The sequence below is a fragment of the Oncorhynchus mykiss genome, chromosome 9 (assembly GCF_013265735.2).
Source record: "Oncorhynchus mykiss isolate Arlee chromosome 9, USDA_OmykA_1.1, whole genome shotgun sequence".
Taxonomy (NCBI): Eukaryota; Metazoa; Chordata; class Actinopteri; order Salmoniformes; family Salmonidae; genus Oncorhynchus; species Oncorhynchus mykiss.
Window position 1 is genome coordinate 64,288,009 of NC_048573.1, and position 20,615 is coordinate 64,308,623.

The 20,615-nt window shown below is 45.7% G+C and overlaps 1 protein-coding gene across 1 annotated transcript in view; it reads left to right on the forward strand.

Annotated features, from left to right (window-relative positions):
• Positions 1-20,555, forward strand: part of LOC110532654 (arf-GAP with GTPase, ANK repeat and PH domain-containing protein 2) — a 27,992-nt gene extending 7,437 nt beyond the window's left edge. Inside the window, exons 2-17 of the mRNA XM_021616730.2 lie at positions 7,916-7,974; positions 8,133-8,220; positions 8,320-8,405; positions 10,102-10,243; positions 10,447-10,581; positions 10,836-10,957; positions 12,229-12,405; positions 12,652-12,732; positions 12,837-12,941; positions 15,434-15,710; positions 15,851-15,982; positions 16,544-16,695; positions 17,002-17,092; positions 17,354-17,576; positions 19,227-19,518; positions 19,722-20,555. Of these exons, the coding sequence (XP_021472405.1) occupies positions 7,916-7,974; positions 8,133-8,220; positions 8,320-8,405; positions 10,102-10,243; positions 10,447-10,581; positions 10,836-10,957; positions 12,229-12,405; positions 12,652-12,732; positions 12,837-12,941; positions 15,434-15,710; positions 15,851-15,982; positions 16,544-16,695; positions 17,002-17,092; positions 17,354-17,576; positions 19,227-19,518; positions 19,722-19,853 (2,294 nt within the window). The 3' untranslated portion in view covers positions 19,854-20,555. The remainder of the gene's footprint in view (positions 1-7,915; positions 7,975-8,132; positions 8,221-8,319; positions 8,406-10,101; positions 10,244-10,446; positions 10,582-10,835; positions 10,958-12,228; positions 12,406-12,651; positions 12,733-12,836; positions 12,942-15,433; positions 15,711-15,850; positions 15,983-16,543; positions 16,696-17,001; positions 17,093-17,353; positions 17,577-19,226; positions 19,519-19,721) is intronic.
• The last annotated feature ends 60 nt before the right edge of the window (positions 20,556-20,615 follow it).

Consider the following 20,615-nt stretch of genomic DNA (forward strand, 5'->3'; position numbering starts at 1 on the left):
CCCTGGACCCAGCTACCTGCCTCCTCCTGTGTATGACCTTCTGCCTGCCCCTGGACCCAGCTACCTGCTTCCTCCTGTGTATGACCTTCTGCCTGCCCCTGGACCCAGCTACCGGCCTCCTCCTGTGTATGACCTTCTGCCTGCCCCTGGACCCAGCTACCTGCCTCCTCCTGTGTATGACCTTCTGCCTGCCCCTGGACCCAGCTACCTGCCTCCTCCTGTGTATGACCTTCTGCCTGCCCCTGGACCCAGCTACCTGCCTCCTCCTGTGTATGACCTTCTGCCCCTGGACCCAGCTACCTGCCTCCTCCTGTGTATGACCTTCTGCCTGCCCCTGGACCCAGCTACCTGCCTCCTCCTGTGTATGACCTTCTGCCTGCCCCTGGACCCAGCTACCTGCTTCCTCCTGTGTATGACCTTCTGCCTGCCCCTGGACCCAGCTACCTGCCTCCTCCTGTGTATGACCTTCTGCCTGCCCCTGGACCCAGCTACCTACCTCCTCCTGTTGTCCTTTACAAATAAACACCTGCTGCGCCCTGCAATTGAAACCAGCTCTCTGTCTCCCATTGTATTCATTACAAATACATTGGTCCATTATGACATAATATGGTTTACAGATTTAATAGTCCTTTCCTCTACACCTCATCAGCTCCCTCTTTACAACAAGGAGAGAGCGTGAGAGCAAGAGCGAGAGAGAGGGTGATGAGGGGGGAGGAGCAATGAAGAGCTGGGACAGTGCACAGTCTGTATGCTGAGAGGCAGAGAGGTAAAAAAAAAAGGGAGGGGGAATAAGAGAAACGGGGTTTTCCTTCTCTGTTTGGTTTGGCACTCACACAAGAAGGGGATCTAGAGGAGGGCTTGAGAAGCTTCTCTCTCCGTATCCATACTCTCAGGTACCAGCTGTGCGACTGGGGTTTGTACTCATGTCGTACCTGTTGTCTGTATAGCAGAAAGATTCAGAGCCAGAGCTGTTCAGTGTTCATTGCAGAGGCTTGGCTCAGCCTCACAGACCGGTGGCTCTATTGACATGCACAATGCCTGACACGATTGAAGGACACAGGAACTGACGGAAAGAGGTGTGATGGTGGCCGGGCGCTGTGACTCGGTCATGCATCTCCAGATCTCTGCTGCGATTGGATCGTAGTGGCTTTTTCTTCCTGATCCACATCAAACCTAATCACTGTCCCGTCTGTCTCTTGCTCAGACCTTTCTCTGAGTAGAGGTTGCTGTCAGAACACATGGCTGAAGAGGATAACCCATAGTCTGAACGGCACTCTGTGAGGATATTTTCTGATACCGTACAAAGGTTTTTTTTTCAACATGGGAGTATTGAAATCCTTTAGATTTTCCTGACACTCTTGATCGACAGTTTCAGTGAAATGTGATTTTTTTACTTCTGATTTTAGTTTTGCATAGAATATGGGACAGGAAGTTGACAGGAAGTAGAACACTATTGGAGATGGGGGAGCGGCAACACAACACAAATAGAATCAAGTTAATAATTGAAACCATATTATACAGCTGATTTTTATACTCACTTTAATCCAGATGTTTTTACTGTAGGATGTTTTAACACAACTGGACACTACTAAATGGATTTCAGTTTCTTTTGATATTTGTGGCAGAAGATGGTATTTTTGTACATTGCAACAAAATTAATGGAAGTTTAATTGAAACACTGACAATGGATGACTGGAATCCTAAATCTAAAAGCATTGAAGAGGGAGAAGAGGGAGAAGAGGGAAGTGAAGTAAAGGAATAAATACATCTTAGAGCAGGTATAACAGTTCTGTTCTAATCCCATGAGGAGATACGTCAGCTCTCTCTCTCTCTGTCTCTCTCTGTCTCTCTTTCTCTCTCTCTCTCTCTGTCTCTCTCTCTGTCTCTCTCTCTCTCTCTCCCTGTCTCTCTCTCTCTCTCTGTCTCTCTCTCTCTGTCTCTCTCTCTCTCTCTGTCTCTCTCTCTCTCTCTCTCTCTCTCTCTCTCTCTCTGTCTCTCTCTGTCTCTCTTTCTCTCTCTCTCTCTCTGTCTCTCTCTCTGTCTCTCTCTCTCTCTCTCCCTGTCTCTCTCTCTCTCTCTCTCTGTCTCTCTCTCTCTGTCTCTCTCTCTCTCTCTCTCTCTCTCTCTCTCTCTCTGTCTCTCTCTCTCTCTGTCTCTCTCTCTCTCTCTCCCTGTCTCTCTCTCTCTCTGTCTCTCTCTCTCTCTCTTCAGCTCTCTCTCTCTCTCTCTCTCTCTCTCTCTCTCTCTCTCTCTCTCTCTCTCTCTCTCTCTCTCTCTCTCTTCAGCTCCCTCTCTCTCACTTGTTCTCTATCTAAGTTTGCTCCCACCTGCGGTCATATTCGTGTGAGGATTAGGATTTTAAAGCTTGTCAGTCATCCATCCATGTCAGTGTCAGCTCTTTCTGAATGTATCTGTCTACGGTGTGTCTACCGGAGCCTGATCACATGAGCCGAGCCGACACACTGCACCAGGGCACCACCTACCTCATCTCCCTCACCCTGGTTAAGGGAGGGAGAGGCTGGAGGGGAGCAGGCCAGGTCAATCACCCAGGGGAGGGAACCTGGGGATGGGTCAGAGAAGGGACAGACCCTCAGTACACAGGAGAACCAGGAAGATGTTTCTGTCCTGGAGGGTGGAAAAGGTAGTGAACTCAAACTAGAGGAGAGGAAATCACCCTTGAGTGACAAGGCACCTTGTGTGGCGATGTTCTTCCCAAAGAAAGTGGCAAGTGACAATGTCATTATCTCCTCCACTGTTGACAATGTGAAGACTGACATGTTACTGTGAGGAGAATAATGCAGCAGGGGAGAAAGAGGACAACCAGACGACAACAGTCACCTCAAAAGTAATAACATGCAGCACAACTACACCATAGAGCTGGACACCTGTGGTGGTAGCAGTCGACCCCAACCACACCCCGACCAGGAGCAATATCCCTGTACGCACACCTGGTCAGGGTCCGGAATCCCTGCTGAATACACACAGCCTGTTGGCCAGCCCGGTGACCAGCCGTCGGGAGCCAAGGGATGTCAAGGAGGCCAAGTGAAGTCCCACACCAGTGTTGGTGCTGTTCCATCCCTGACAGTAACAGTGTTGGTGCTGTTCCATCCCTGACAGTAACAGTGTTGGTGCTGTTCCATCCCTGACAGTAACAGTGTTGGTGCTGTTCCATCCCTGACAGTAACAGTGTTGGTGCTGTTCTGTCCCTGACAGTAACAGTGTTGGTGCTGTTCCATCCCTGACAGTAACAGTGTTGGTGCTGTTCCATCCCTGACAGTAACAGTGTTGGTGCTGTTCCATCCCTGACAGTAACAGTGTTGGTGCTGTTCCATCCCTGACAGTGACGGTGTTGGTGCTGTTCTGTCCCTGACAGTGACAGTGTTGGTGCTGTTCTGTCCCTGACAGTAACAGTGTTGGTGCTGTTCCATCCCTGACAGTAACAGTGTTGGTGCTGTTCTGTCCCTGACAGTAACAGTGTTGGTGCTGTTCCATCCCTGACAGTAACAGTGTTGGTGCTGTTCCATCCCTGACAGTAACAGTGTTGGTGCTGTTCCATCCCTGACAGTAACAGTGTTGGTGCTGTTCTGTCCCTGACAGTAACAGTGTTGGTGCTGTTCCATCCCTGACAGTAACAGTGTTGGTGCTGTTCCATCCCTGACAGTAACAGTGTTGGTGCTGTTCCATCCCTGACAGTAACAGTGTTGGTGCTGTTCCATCCCTGACAGTGACGGTGTTGGTGCTGTTCTGTCCCTGACAGTGACCGTGTTGGTGCTGTTCTGTCCCTGACAGTAACAGTGTTGGTGCTGTTCCATCCCTGACTGTAACAGTGTTGGTGCTGTTCCATCCCTGACAGTAACAGTGTTGGTGCTGATCCATCCCTGACAGTAACAGTGTTGGTGCTGTTCCATCCCTGACAGTGACGGTGTTGGTGCTGTTCTGTCCCTGACAGTAACAGTGTTGGTGCTGTTCCATCCCTGACAGTAACAGTGTTGGTGCTGTTCCATCCCTGACAGTGACGGTGTTGGTGCTGTTCTGTCCCTGACTGTAACAGTGTTGGTGCTGTTCCATCCCTGACAGTAACAGTGTTGGTGCTGATCCATCCCTGACAGTAACAGTGTTGGTGCTGTTCCATCCCTGACAGTGACGGTGTTGGTGCTGTTCCATCCCTGACAGTAACAGTGTTGGTGCTGGTCCATCCCTGACAGTAACAGTGTTGGTGCTGTTCCATCCCTGACAGTAACAGTGTTGGTGCTGATCCATCCCTGACAGTAACAGTGTTGGTGCTGTTCCATCCCTGACAGTGACGGTGTTGGTGCTGTTCTGTCCCTGACAGTAACAGTGTTGGTGCTGTTCCATCCCTGACAGTAACAGTGTTGGTGCTGTTCCATCCCTGACAGTGACGGTGTTGGTGCTGTTCTGTCCCTGACTGTAACAGTGTTGGTGCTGTTCCATCCCTGACAGTAACAGTGTTGGTGCTGATCCATCCCTGACAGTAACAGTGTTGGTGCTGTTCCATCCCTGACAGTGACGGTGTTGGTGCTGTTCTGTCCCTGACAGTGACGGTGTTGGTGCTGTTCTGTCCCTGACTGTAACAGTGTTGGTGCTGTTCCATCCCTGACAGTAACAGTGTTGGTGCTGATCCATCCCTGACAGTAACAGTGTTGGTGCTGTTCCATCCCTGACAGTGACGGTGTTGGTGCTGTTCTGTCCCTGACAGTGACGGTGTTGGTGCTGTTCTGTCCCTGACTGTAACAGTGTTGGTGCTGTTCCATCCCTGACAGTAACAGTGTTGGTGCTGTTCCATCCCTGACAGTGACGGTGTTGGTGCTGTTCTGTCCCTGACAGTGACGGTGTTGGTGCTGTTCTTTCCCTGACAGTAACAGTGTTGGTGCTGTTCCATCCCTGACAGTAACAGTGTTGGTGCTGATCCATCCCTGACAGTAACAGTGTTGGTGCTGTTCCATCCCTGACAGTGACGGTGTTGGTGCTGTTCTGTCCCTGACAGTGACAGTGTTGGTGCTGTTCTGTCCCTGACAGTAACAGTGTTGGTGCTGTTCCATCCCTGACAGTAACAGTGTTGGTGCTGGTCCATCCCTGACAGTAACAGTGTTGGTGCTGGTCCATCCCTGACAGTAACAGTGTTGGTGCTGTTCCATCCCTGACAGTAACAGTGTTGGTGCTGATCCATCCCTGACAGTAACAGTGTTGGTGCTGTTCCATCCCTGACAGTAACAGTGTTGGTGCTGTTCCATCCCTGACAGTAACAGTGTTGGTGCTGTTCTGTCCCTGACTGTAACAGTGTTGGTGCTGTTCTGTCCCTGACAGTAACAGTGTTGGTGCTGTTCCATCCCTGACAGTAACAGTGTTGGTGCTGTTCCATCCCTGACAGTAACAGTGTTGGTGCTGTTCCATCCCTGACAGTAACAGTGTTGGTGCTGATCCATCCCTGACAGTAACAGTGTTGGTGCTGTTCCATCCCTGACAGTGACGGTGTTGGTGCTGTTCTGTCCCTGACAGTGACAGTGTTGGTGCTGTTCTGTCCCTGACAGTAACAGTGTTGGTGCTGTTCCATCCCTGACAGTAACAGTGTTGGTGCTGGTCCATCCCTGACAGTAACAGTGTTGGTGCTGGTCCATCCCTGACAGTAACAGTGTTGGTGCTGTTCCATCCCTGACAGTAACAGTGTTGGTGCTGATCCATCCCTGACAGTAACAGTGTTGGTGCTATTCCATCCCTGACAGTGACAGTGTTGGTGCTGTTCCATCACTGACAGTAACAGTGTTGGTGCTGATCCATCCCTGACAGTAACAGTGTTGGTGCTGTTCCATCACTGACAGTAACAGTGTTGGTGCTGTTCCATCCCTGACAGTGACAGTGTTGGTGCTGTACCATCCCTGGCAGTAACAGTGTTGGTGCTGTTCTGTCCCTGACAGTAACAGTGTTGGTGCTGTTCCATTCCTGACAGTGACAGTGTTGGTGCTGGTCCATCCCTGACAGTAACCGTGTTGGTGCTGTTCCATTCCTGACAGTAACAGTGTTGGTACTGTTCTGTCCCTGACAGTAACAGTGTTGGTGCTGTTCCATCCCTGACCATGACACTGTTGGTGCTGTTCCATCCCTGACAGTAACAGTGTTGGTGCTGTTCCATCGCTGACTGTAACAGTGTTGGTGCTGTTCCATCCCTGACAGTAACAGTGTTGGTGCTGTTCCATCTCTGACCGTGACAGTGTTGGTGCTGTTCCATCCCTGACAGTAACAGTGTTGGTGCTGTTCCATCTCTGACCGTGACAGTGTTGGTGCTGTTCCATCTCTGACCGTGACAGTGTTGGTGCTGTTCCATCTCTGACCGTGACAGTGTTGGTGCTGTTCCACCCTGGCAAATCAAATCAAATCAAATTGTATTTGTCACATACACATTGTTAGCAGATGTTAATGCGAGTGTAGCGAAATGCTTGTGATTCTAGTTCCGACAATGCAGTAATAACCAACAAGCAATCTAACCTAACAATTTCACAACAACTACCTTATACACACAAGTGTAAAGGGATGAAGAATATGTACATAAAGATATATGAATGAGTGATGGTACAGAACGGCATAGGCATGATGCAATAGATGGTATCGAGTACAGTATATACATATGAGATGAGTAATGTAGGGTATGTAAACATTATATTAAGTGGCATTGTTTAAAGTGGTTAGTGATACATTTTTTACATCAATTTCCATTATTAAAGTGGCTGGAGTTGAGTCAGTCTGTTGGCAGTAGCCACTCAATGTTAGTGGTTGCTGTTTAACAGTCTGGTGGCCTTGAGATAGAAGCTGTTTTTCAGTCTCTCGGTCCCTGCTTTGATGCACCTGTACTGACCTCGCCTTCTGGATGATAGCGGGGTGAACAGGCAGTGGCTCGGGTGGTTGTTGTTCTTGATGACCTTTATGGCCTTCCTGTGACATCGGGTGGTGTAGGTGTCCTGGAGGGCAGGATGCTCTCGATTGTGCATCTGTGAAAGTTTGTGAGTGCTTTTGGTGACAAGCCAAATTTCTTCAGCCTCCTGAGGTTGAAGAGGCGCTGCTGCGCCTTCTTCACCACGCTGTCTGTGTGGGTGAACCAATTCAGTTTGTCCGTGATGTGTATGTCAAGGAACTTAAAACTTACTACCCTCTCCACAACTGTCCCGTCGATGTGGATAGGGGGTGCTCCCTCTGCTGTTTCCTGAAGACCACGATCATCTCCTTTGTTTTGTTGACGTTGAGTGTGAGGTTCTTTTCCTGACACCACACTCCGAGGGCCCTCACCTCCTCCCTGTAGGCCGTCTCGTCGTTTTTGGTAATCAAGCCTACCACTGCAGTGTCGTCTGCAAACTTGATGATTGAGTTGGAGGCGTGCATGGCCACGCAGTCGTGGGTGAACAGGGAGTACAGGAGAGGGCTCAGAACGCACCCTTGTGGGGCCCCAGTGTTGAGGATCAGCAGTAACTGACAGTAACAGTGTTGGTGCTGTTCCATCCCTGACCGATGTGGTGTGTGTGTTCCACTGGGATTGCGCAGAGCATTCTACTGCTTAGCAACACACAAAGCGAAGGGAGTTGTTGCCCCCCCCCCCCCCCCCTCCCCCTGCAGCTGCCTTTGAATGGCAGCTACATCATGTGAAGGATGTTCTCAGAGAACGACACAAAATATGTATGGCAGGCCTCTTGGGGGTACAGTGGATAAACAGTGCATTGGACAAACTAGCCTAGTCCAGTAGACTCATTTATGTTGTCGTGAAAGGTTATTTTGATCAAGAGTGCCTGACTGCCACACAACCAATTCACATAGCAGTCATTTATCGCTAGTCCTTTCCAAGGCCATTCTGGTTGTTATTCCCCTTGAATTAGCAAAAGTATGATTCCCTCTGTTCCTTTCTCCCAAGCAGCGGCTTGTGCAAATAGTCAAGAGTGGACCCTGAGTCGATCCATCCCTGAGCTCCGTGTGGTAAGACAAAGCATCCTCATTAAAGATGAATTGAAAGAAAAGTTAGATGGAGCTTCATCTCTTTTCACACTCTATTCAGGGAAGCTACCATGAGTGAAGATGTGTGTGTGTGTACAGTAGGCTGTGTGTGTGTTGTCTAACTTCTTTAATCTGTGCAGGGGGTGCTGGGAAGTCTTCGGAGTGGCAGGTCAGCGCTGATAAACAGATACATAACAGGCAGTTATCTTCCACTAGAGAAGATTGAAGGTAAGCATGAAAAACACTTTTCTTGTGCTACCATTTTATCTTTCATAGTGGCTCTCTGACACACAATAACTAACCTCTGCTCTGCTGTTCCATTGTCAGGGGGGAGGTATAAGAAGGAGGTATTGGTAGATGGACAGAGTCATCTATTGCTAATCAGAGAGGAGGCAGTTACTCCTGATGCACAGGTGTGTGTAAATGTACTAGTGTATTTGCTGGAGTGTGTGTACAGTGCATTCAGAAAGTATTCAGAACCCTTGAGCTATTCCACATTATGTTACATCACAGCCATATTCTAAAATGGATTAAATAGTTTTTTCTAGTTACAAATTTACACACAATACCGCATAATGACAAAGCAAAAACAGATTTTTATTCATTTTTTCAATTGTATAAAAAAAAACAGAAATATCACATTTACATAAGTATTTAGACCCTTTACTCAGTACTTTGTTAAAGCACCTTTGGCAGCGATTACAGCCTCAAGTTGTCTTGGGTTTGACACTACAAGCTTGGCACACCTGTATTTGCGGAGTTTCTCCCATTCCTCTCTGCTGATCCTCTCAAGCTCTGTCAGGTTGGATGGGGAGCGTCGCTGCACAGCTATTTTCAGGTCTCTTCAGAGATGTTCGATCGGGTTCAAGTCCTGGCTCTGGCTGGGCCACTCAAGGACATTCAGAGACTTGTCCCGAAGCCACTCCTGCATTGTCTTGGCTATGTTGTCCTGCTGTGTTGTCCTGTTTTCCAATTCTGAGGTCCTGCACTCTGGAACAGGTGCTCTGGAGCAAGTTTTCATCAAGGATCTCTCCGTACTTTGCTCCATTCATCTTTCCCTTGATCCTGACTAGTCTCCCAGTCCCCACCACTGAAAAACATCCCCACAGCATGATGCTGCCACCACCATGCTTCACTGTAGGGATGGTGTCAGGTCTCCTCCAGATGTGATGCTTGGCATTCTGGCCAAAGAGTTCAATCTTGGTTTCATCAGACCAGAGAATCTTGCTTCTCATGGTCTGAGAGTCCTTTAGGTGCCTTTTGGTAAACTCCAAGCAGGCTGTTGTGCCTTTTACTGAGGAGTGGCTTCCGTCTGGCCACTCTACCATAATGGCGTGCTTTCCTGGTTAAATAAAAAATAAAACAACTTGATTGGAGTCCAATTTATTAAGTTATAATAAAGTTCAATTCAATAGATAAGTTCAATTTATTGGACATGATTTGGAAAGGCACACACCTGTCTTTAAAAGGTCATACGTTTGACAGTGCATGTCAGAGCAAAAACCAAGCCATGAGGTAGAAGGAATTGTCCATAGAGCTCCAAGACAGGATTGTATCCAGGCACAGATCTGGGGAAAGGTACAAACAATTCTGCAGCATTTTAGGTCCCCAAGAACACAGTGGCCTCCATAATTCTTAAATGGAAGAAGTTTAGAAACCCGGCCAAACTGAGAAACGGAGAAGGGCCTTGGTCAGAGAGGATCTGATCAACGTAAACAGGATACCCCTGAGCTCAATTTCCAGTCTCGTAACAAAGGATCTGAATACTTGTGTAAATAAGGTATTTCTGTTTTTTATTTTGATAAATTTGCAAAAATGTCTTAAAAGCTTGTTTTCACTTTGTCGTTATGGTGTATTGTCTGTAGATTGATGTTTTTATTTAATACATTTTAGAATAAGGCTGTAAGGGAAGTGGTCTGAATACTTTCCAAATGCACTGTATACCTTGTTGCATTGTTGTTGATGCACAATGATGAGTTGAGAAATAATTACAGAGTTACAATCTAACCAACTCATCTTAATCCTTATCCTGACCCATCTGGCACTTGTCTCCCTCTCGCCTCTCGCCTCCCGCTTCTCTTCCCTCTCCTACCAAATCTCTGTCTGTAGTTCAGTAACTGGGTAGATGCAGTGGTCCTTGTGTTCAGTCTGGAGAATGAGGCCAGCTTCCAGGATGTGTACCAGCTGTACAGCCAGCTCAACACACACCGCAGCCGTGCTGACATCCCACTTGTTGTGGTTGGGACACAAGGTACGGAACACGGAGGAATGAAAATGGATGGATATGTTCAGGGAAATGTAAGAGGACAGATGGATAGCATCTACAGAACCATTAGTCTTATTTTATATAATTAGATGGAAGAAAGTGAGCATATACTGTACAAGCTACTGTAGCCTATATGACTTAATCTCAGTGTCTGAAGCCCCACGGTCTCCTCTGTCCTCTTTCTATAGACAAAATCAGCAGTACCAACCCACGTGTGATTGAGGACATGCGTGCCCGGCAGCTATGTGTTGATGTGAGGCACTGTGTGTTCTATGAGACCTGTGCCACCTATGGGCTCAACGTAGACCGGGTTTTTCAGGAGGGTGAGTTAACTGACGTTGAGCATTGAGGTACAGACACATTACCATTGTTTTAACACAATAAATCATTCCGGTCGCACTATACACAAAGGCTTCACAAATCATTTAAAAGCAATGTCATTCTACATAAAGGATTATATCATTGTTTGACCAGAGATGCACAGCTGTACTTACTTACCTGACACCTACAATTCACATCCTGAAGTAATGAGCGATTAGTGCCATCTCACTAGTGCAGTATTTCTCTCTCCTCTCAGCTGCCCAGAAAATAGTCACACAGAAGAAACAGTCTGCGTTCCTGGCCTCCTGCAAGTCTCTTCCTAACTCCCCCAGTCATTCTGGGGGCTCCACATCAGGGTCAGCATCCTTCCCTGGACAGGTAACATGCCTCACACTGTTCACATCTGTCTTTTCCCCAGGCTTATCTCTTCTGTGTTGTTGACAGAAAATGAATACTGTAGTGCAGTGGGACCCACAGGTGGATACCAGCTACAGTACTGAAGCTCCTCCTATAGGACTAAACCTTGAGCTGTGGCTAGATACATTGTTGTCACCCACAATAAAATCGGGGAGGGGACTGTGGATCTGTCTCCTGCATTAGTACGATATCCCAGACAGCACTAGCCTGATTTTGACAAAACTTGGGTGAATGATGCGTCTTGCCATAGAGAGCTGCCATTTATACAATTACACTGATTGGCTAGATGGTTGTGCTATCACAACATATTTAAAATGCAAACTTTGAAAGGTCACACCCCTCACCCAATTTGACCTAGTCATGACATTTGGTACATAGGTCACTCTCCTCACAAGGACCAAATTTGTCTCAGGGACCCACAAGGTCCAACACATAGCACATAAAAGGCTACTCTTTCGGCACCGAATGACCGATCTGCACAAATCTTGTTACGGGTTAGCTATGTACAAAGATGTCTCAACGCAATATTTTCCAGACTAGCACCTAAAACATCATGGCCAATATTGACCAATAAACATTCACGAGGGCGTATTCTATGCACATAAATGCAAATCAGCCAAGGATATTCGTATTGTATCAAAAGTTGGTTCACATGTTGCAAACACTGTGAAGATTCAACATATGCAAGAACATTCATGTTGACCACACGATGGCTCTATAACAGGCACATGTTTATATCTCTTGATCTGTTTGACTCAGAGAGGAAATTTGGCACACATACTCAGGAATATGAGTCTAGCTAACCCACGTGATATTTCAGACACCACTGGTCCAATTTCGATTAAACTTGGTTGAATTATGTATCTTTCCATAGAGATCCGACATTTACAAAATTATACTGATTGGCCCAAGGCGGATGTTTTTTGTTCATCTGGGGGCTGAAAAGAGGACTTTGATGGATTCAAAGAATGGTTCAAAAAGTTTGGGAACCACAGATGTAGGATTTAGTCTAGTAGATACCAAATGTATTCAGGAGGAAGAGCATGTTGTCTTGTCCGTTTGTCTAGTTTTCTCTGTTTCATCTCATTTGTCCCCATCTTCTCTCTGTATTCCTTGTGCCACTCTCCGTCTGCCCTCTTGTCCATCCCACTGTCTGTCCCCCTGTCTGTCCCCCTGTCTCTCGCCCTGTCTGTCCCCCTGTCTGTCGCCCTGTCCCCCCCTCTCCTTCTCAGGCCAGTAATGGAGGACTGAATAGTGGCTACCCCTCCTCCCTACCCTCCACCCCTGTGATCAGCCACAGAGAGCTGCGGGGCGGGGCAGGGGCGGTGGCAGCGGTAGAGGGTGGTGGCAGTATCACCTCCTCAGGGTCCATGAGAAACATCCCTCAACGGCGGACCTCTCTGTTCAAGGTCAGTTACTGTTCTCAGAATCTCTGGTGATCAAATTATTGGAATCTTTCATCAGCGGAACAATGTTCCAAAGAGCCATATGATTAAAACAAGCTGATTTGAAAACAGAGCTAAAATAAATGTACAGTTTAACATACAGTAATAGTCACACAGTTTCGCATCTGTCCTGTACACTTGTGTCAGTCCATATTTATACCTGTCACACTCTCATCTCTAACCCTATAATGTTGATACAACTTCTCTCAGAACCGTCGAGGCAGTGGCAGTGAAAAGAATGTTGACCCTAAAGGTGACGTGGGCAGTGGCCGGGCCATCGCTATCAAACAGGTCAGTGTGACACACACTGGATATTGTGTATAATGAATAGATTATTTCCAGTTCCTCAGCCATGGAAGGGAACCTAATGACATTAAACCCATTGTTTGTAACAGAGTATCCTATCAAAGCGGAGTGGGAGCTCACTGAACAAAGAGTGGAAGAAGAAATATGTCACTCTGTCCAACAACGGCTCACTGGTCTATCACCCCAGCCACAATGTAAGTCACACCACAATCAACCAGACCAACACCAGTAACATGATCTCATCTTAGTTATCAGATTACACAAATATATACAAAACCAGTCAAAAGTTTGGACACACCTACTCATTCGAGGGGTTTTCTTTATTTTTACTATTTTCTACATTGTATAATAATAGTAACGACATCAAAACTATGAAATAACACACATGGAATCATGTAATAACCAAAAAAGTGTTAAACAAATCAAAATATATTTTAGATGTTAGATTCTTCAAAGTAGCCACCCTTTGCCTTGATGGCAACTTTGCACACTCTTGGCATTCTCTCAACCAGCTTCATGAGGTAGTCACCTGGAATGCATATCAATTAACTAGTGTGCCCTGTTAAAAGTTCATTTGTGGAATTTCTTTCCTTCTTAATGCGTTTGAGCCAATCAGTTGTGTTGTGACATGGTGGTATGCAAAAGATAGCCCTATTTGGTAAAATACCATGGCAAGAACAGTTCAAATAAGCAAAGAGAAATGACAGTCCATCATTACCTTAAAATCTAAAATAGATTTTGATTTGTTTAACACTTTTTTGGTTACTACATGATTCCATATGTGTTATTTCTTAGATTTGATGTCTTCACTATAATTCTAAAATGTATAAAATTGTTAAAAAATAAAGAAAAACTCTTGAATGGGTTGGTGTGTCCAAACTTTAGACTGGTACTGTATACAATGGGGCAAAAAAGTATTTCGTCAGCCACCAATTGTGCAAGTTCTCACACTTAAAAAGATGAGAGAGGCCTGTAATTTTCATCATAGGTACACTTCAACTATGACAGACAAAATGAGAGAAACAAATCCAGAAAATCACATTGTAGGATTTTTAATGAATTTATTTGCAAATTATGGTGGACAATAAGTATTTGGTCACCTACAAACAAGCAAGATTTCTGGCTCTCACAGACCTGTAACTTCTTCTTTAAGAAGCTCCTCTGTCCTCCACTCGTTACCTGTATTAATGGCACCTGTTTGAACTTGTTATCAGTATAAAAGACACCTGTCCACAACCTCAAACAGTCACACTCCAATCTCCACTATGGCCAAGACCAAAGAGCTGTCAAAGGACACCAGAAACAAAATTGTAGACCTGCACCAGGCTGGGAAGACTGAATTTGCAATAGGTAAGCAGCTTGGTTTGAAGAAATCAACTGTGGGAGCAATTATTAGGAAATGGAAGACATACAAGACCACTGATAATCTCCCTCGATCTGGGGCTCCACGCAAGATCTCACCCCGTGGGGTCAAAATGATCACAAGAACGGTGAGCAAAAATCCCAGAACCACACGGGGGGACCTAGTGAATGACCTGCAGAGAGCTGGGACCAAAGTAACAAAGCCTACCATCAGTAACACACTACGCCGCCAGGGACTCAAATCCTGCAGTGCCAGACGTGTCCCCCTGCTTAAGCCAGTACATGTCCAGGCCCATCTGAAGTTTGTTAGAGAGCATTTGGATGATCCAGAAGAAGATTGGGAGAATGTCATATGGTCAGATGAAACCAAAATATAACTTTTTGGTAAAAACTCAATTCATCGTGTTTGGAGGACAAAGAATGCTGAGTTGCATCCAAAGAACACCATACCTACTGTGAAGCATGGGGGTGGAAACATCATGCTTTGGGGCTGTTTTTCTGCAAAGGGACCAGGACGACTGATCCGTGTAAAGGAAAGAATGAATGGGGCCATGTAATGTGAGATTTTGAGTGAAAACCTCCTTCCATCAGCAAGGGTATTGAAGATGAAACGTGGCTGGGTCTTTCAGCATGACAATGATCCCAAACCACCGCCCGGGCAACGAAGGAGTGACTTCGTATGAAGCATTTCAAGGTCCTGGAGTGGCCTAGCGAGTCTCCAGATCTCAACCCCATAGAAAATCTTTGGAGGGAGTTGAAAGTCCGTGTTAACCAGCAACAGCCCCAAAACATCACCGCTCTAGAGGAGATCTGCATGGAGGAATGGGCCAAAATACCAGCAACAGTGTGTGAAAACCTTGTGAAAACTTACAGAAAACTTTTGACCTCTGTCATTGCCAACAAAGGGTATATAACAAAGTATTGAGATACACTTTTATTATTGACCAAATACTTATTTTCCACCATAATTTGGAAATAAATTCATTAAAAATTCTACAATGTGATTTTCTGGATTTTTTTTCCTCTTTTTGTCTGTCATAGTTGAAGTGTACCTATGATGAAAATTACAGGTCTCTCTCATCTTTTTAATTGGAGAACTTGCACAATTGGTGGTTGACTAAATACTTTTTTGGCCCACTGTATATATATTTTTTATGATGTTAAATTAGTTGAAATCTATTTTGATGTGAGAATTCACTGTGCTGAGAACTGTAACACACAGTAAAATTGCAATATTTAGAGAAAAAAAAACCCATTTCATTTCTAGTCTCGTGAAATTTAGCAAATCAATCTAGTTTAACAGGTATAATCTTGGTGGTTTTAGGACTATATACAGAATTCTCACGCTAAAGAGATCGACCTACTGCGTGTCACAGTGAAGGTTCCAGGGAAACGCCCACCAAGGGCAGTCCCCCCTTATGGGCCCTCCCCTGGCCTGAACGGTGTGGCCAAGGATGCTGCACCCACAGAGAGCGCCAGTGCCCCATTGTTACCACCAAGCCTTGTGCCTGTTGAAGAACAGCCTGGTGCATTGTCTTCTCCCAGAGATAGAGGAGTAAAACGTTGTCCATCAACACTGTCCAGCAAGTCACATAGTGCTGGTATGTCAGAAATGTAATAATAATACTTTTCTAATATACAGTATGTCAATGTGGGCTTTGGAGCATGATAGTACCAGAGCTGCAAGTTCCCTCAACACATAACAAACAGTGTTTTATTCATCTTTGTACCCCAATGTCAGATGCTATTGAAGGAGCAACCAGTCCCCCTTTTGTAAAAGATGGTCAATCCTCTCCAATGATGGACAAAAGGAAGAAAACAAGGAAGAAGAGTATGAACCAGAAAGGCGACACAGCTATTGGACAGGCTGAAGGTGAGCACTGGGCCTCCTACTGTACATCTCTACCAGATTATTCTGCACTCTATATAAATCTATTTTGCTGTTATTTTCCTTCATCTCCTGCTAATCTGGGCTAAGCTGTTGCCCCGCAGCCAAGCACAAAATGTGGAAATTAAAAAGCTTTGGTACCTTGAGAAACAATAACAAGACAGGTAACAACAAGGAACAGTGAGGAGCTGACTGGCTCACTGTATCTACCTGTTGTTTTATGCCTGTTTGTCTGTTTGTCTCTCTACCTAGCAAGTGTATTAGACATTTTGGATTGACCTGTGATTTGTAAGGTTTGTTGTTGGTTTTCGTTACTTTCTTTCTCTCAATCACCCTTTTTCAACTTTTTGCATCATGCACAATGTCTGTCGGCTCGGTGTCCTTTTTTAAAATGATCAGCGAACATCTCATCGTGATGAAGTGAGTCTGTGTTTATGCTGGTTACATGTGCTTTTTGTGTATGTACTGTGAAGAAGTGTAAACTAGGATTTGAACTTACTAAATATGGCGGACTAATGGTATTACATTTTCAACGTGTCTTTGTAGATGAGGAGAATACTGGCTTCATCATCGTGTCCAGCACGGGGCAGACGTGGCACTTTGAGGCCCAGAGTCTGGAGGACAGAGATGCCTGGGTGACGGCCATAGAGAGCCAGATACTGGCCAGCCTGCAATCCTGTGAGAGCCTCAGGAACAAGGCAAGGAACTGACTGGGCAGCAGCCTGGGATGTGTGGAAACATGTACTGTTTAAAAATAGTATTCAAAGTTGATTTCTTATAATAGACTATATAAATGGAAACAGTTGAAATTGTTTTGAATGTTTTATAGTATATAACATGTATATGTGTTCCCTGTGGAACCCTACTGGGGAGTGAAGATAATGCTGATTGGCTGTGTACTGACAGGCGTTGAGGTCCAAGTTGCTGATTCCTTAGAGACGTATTCAGTCACAATGCACATCCACTTCATACTTGTGAAATGTCAACTATGTGTTCTTTCATAGGCACGGAGGAGCAGCCAGAGTGAGGCGGTGGCCATACAGGCCATTCGCAATGCCAAGGGCAACAGCTTCTGTGTGGACTGTGAAGCACCAAGTGGGTTTCTAGACTTGACCTCCTCTCTCACTCTCTTTATATATATCTCTAACTCTCTAGTTAAAAACGTATTCTATTCAATGTCCATGCATGTGCAAAGAGGTCAGTATTAGACTATCTACCAGATACAGCCATTCATTTTTTTCAGTAGTAATGAAAAAGGAGTCATTAGTGCAAAATGATTGATTACGTTAGAAGCAGCTTTTATTTTACTCAATCCCTTACTCTCGACCTCTGCTCTGGTTTGGATGTCCTCTCCAGACCCCACATGGGCCAGCCTCAACCTGGGGGCGTTGATCTGCATCGAGTGTTCAGGGATCCATCGTAATCTTGGGACACACCTGTCCCGCGTCCGCTCTCTGGACCTGGATGACTGGCCCAGGGAGCTGACACAGGTCCTGACTGCCATCGGCAACCACTTGGCCAATAGCATCTGGGAATGCCACACCCAGGGCAGACACAAACCCACACCCAACGCCACACGGTGAGGGTCCTGGTTCAGTGTAATAGATAGGAAACATCTGGATGCTTTATTTATGGTCACCTGTTTCGTGAGAGTTCAAAAGAAAAGCCAATATTTTTGTCCAATGAAGACCATTATTTGACTAGAATAAGATTTAAATAGTTGAATCCAAGAATGTGTTGCAGATGATCAAATCAAATCAAAGTTTATTTGTCACGTGCGCCAAATACAACAGTGAAATGCTTACTTACAGGCTCTAACCAATAGTGCAAAAAAAGTATTAGGCGAACAATAGGTGAGAAAATAAATAAAAACAACAGTAAAAAGACAGGCTATATACAGTAGCGAGGCTATAAAAGTAGCGAGGCTACATACAGACACTGGTTGGTCGGCCCAATTGAGGTAGTATGTACATGAATGTATAGTTAAAGTGACTATGCATAAATGATAAACAGAGAGTAGCAGCAGCGTAAAAGAGGGTTTGGGGGGGCACACAGTGCAAATAGTCTGGGTAGCCATTTGATTACCTGTTCAGGAGTCTTATGGCTTGGGGGTAAAAACTGTTGAGAAGCCTTTTTGTCCTAGACTTGGCACTCCGGTACCGCTTGCCATGCGGTAGTAGAGAGAACATCTTTTTAGTTTCCTGAGGGGGAATATGCTTTGTCATGCCCTCTTCACGACTGTCTTGGTGTGTTTGGACCATTCTAGTTTGTTGGTGATGTGGACACCAAGGAACTTGAAGCTCTCAACCTGCTCCACTACAGACCCGTTGATGAGAATGGTGGCGTGCTCGGTCCTCCTTTTCCTGTAGTCCACAATCATCTCCTTAGTCTTGGTTATGTTGAGGGATATGTTGTTATTCTGGCACCGGCCAGGTCTCTGACCTCCTCCCTATAGGCAGTCTCTTCGTTGTCGGTGATCAGGTTGTGATGTCACTGTTGTGTTGTCTGCAAACTTAATGATGGTGTTGGAGTCGTGCCTGGCCACTCAGTCTAGGGTGAACAGGGAATACAGGAGGGGACTGAGCACGCACCCCTGGGGGTCTCCTGTGTTGAGGATCAGCGTGGCAGATGTGTTGCTACCTAGCCTCACCACCTGGGCTTGGCCCGTCAGGAAGTCCAGGATCCAGTTGCAGAGGGAGGTGTTTAGTCCCAGGATCCTTAGCTTAGTGATGAGCTTTGAGGGTACTATGGTGTTGAACGCTGAGCTGTAGTCAATGAATAACATTCTCACATAGGTGTTCCTTTTGTCCAGGTGGGAAAAGGCAGTGTGGAGTGCAATAGAGATTGCATCATCTGTGGATCTGTTTGGGCGGTATGCAAATTGGAGTGGGTCTAGGGTTTCTGGGATAATGTTGTTGATGTGAGCCATTACCGGCCTTTCAAAGAACTTCATGGCTACGGACGTGAGTGCTACGGGTCTGTGGTAATTTAGGCAGGTTGCCTTCGTGTTCTTGGGCACAGGGACTATGGTGGTCTGCTTGAAACATGTTGGTATTACAGACTCAATCAGGGACATGTTGAAAATGTCAGTGAAGACACCTGCCAGTTGGTCAGCACATGCCCGGAGCACACGTCCTGGAAGATACTGTATGTTGCCACAGAGATCTCTCTCTTGATCCATGAGCAGTTTCCGTGGTAACTCACCTGTATGCTTGTGTCTCTCTCACAGAGAGGAGAGAGAATCATGGATCCGTGCAAAATACGAGCAGCGTGTGTTTGTGGCACCCCTGCCTGCTCCAAGCCCCACAGGCCCAGGTGACACTGCGATGTCTGTGTGTCTGCTCTCCGCGGTGACAGAGAGGGATTTGCCCAGGCTCCTACTGCTCCTGGCCCACAGCAACAAGGAGCAGATCAACACTGCCCTGGCCAACGGAGGAACACCCTCACAGCCACAGCCTCACACCTCCCTGCACGCTGCCTGTCAGCTGGGTGATGTCGTAATGACACAGCTGCTAGTCTGGGTAAGGCCCTGGTCTCTACAAATTATTTGTTGATGATGATCTTCCCCAAGCACCGGACACAAATTGTTGGCCTTTAGCCCAAGTCAAGTGTTGTCACATGAAAATAATGAATGAATTAATTCACATATTCTCAATGATTATATTTTGGGGTAATTTTATACAGAATGTAAATGGTGAATTGTTCAATCTCTCCCTCCCTGCAGTATGGAAGTGATGTGAAGGCCAGGGATCCTCAGGGCCGGACAGCCATGACCATGGCTAGAAAAACTGGGAGCAAAGAGTGTGCTGACATCCTCCTGCAACATGGCTGCCCTAACGAGGTCTCACCTAATTGACCCACACTTGGTGTCTCCCGTAGACCTAGCACTTCCAGCCTCAGCAGCCTGGCTCATACCAATTCCAGGAAGAGGGTTGCGTATCTTTAACGGCCATGGTAGCACACAAAGGCTGGTGAAAAAAGCTTCTATGGATGTGGTTTTGAAAGTGAGGAAGGTAACAAGAATATAAAGAAAGTACTCCACTTACAAAAGTAAAGCACAGAAAGAGAACATATCAAGCAACTAAAAAAGCAATTTTCATTCAATTTTTAATGGCAAATATATTGCTGAAATTGTCAATGGTTGTCTGTTTACAAATACAAACAAATGAGAAAATATGTGGGTTAAATCTGTAACAAACTATATCTGTTTAGATAATACATTTGCCTGTTTTACAATATTGAGAAGTCATACTGACATACAATGACCGATTATAATGATTTTGTAATATATACTGTACTTTTATGTAATTCTGCCTGCTGGAACATCTAAGACTTGTTTGTAGCCATGCAGGGTAACATTTACAATTCAACAAAATTGACTGCAATTGTTTTCTTTGATTTTCAGAGTACTTTATCCATAGACCATAGGATTTTATCTGACTGTATACTTTCAACCATTTTCTGTTTGTTATTTGTTACAATGTATCTATTTGTCATCTATTTTTCTCACTGTTTCTATTTGAAACGTCTATGAACGGTAAGTAAAATAAATAAAATATCCCCAAAAGTAAAAGTCTGTTTTTATGGCCCTCTGGCTCCTGTGTGCCACTGTCATCCA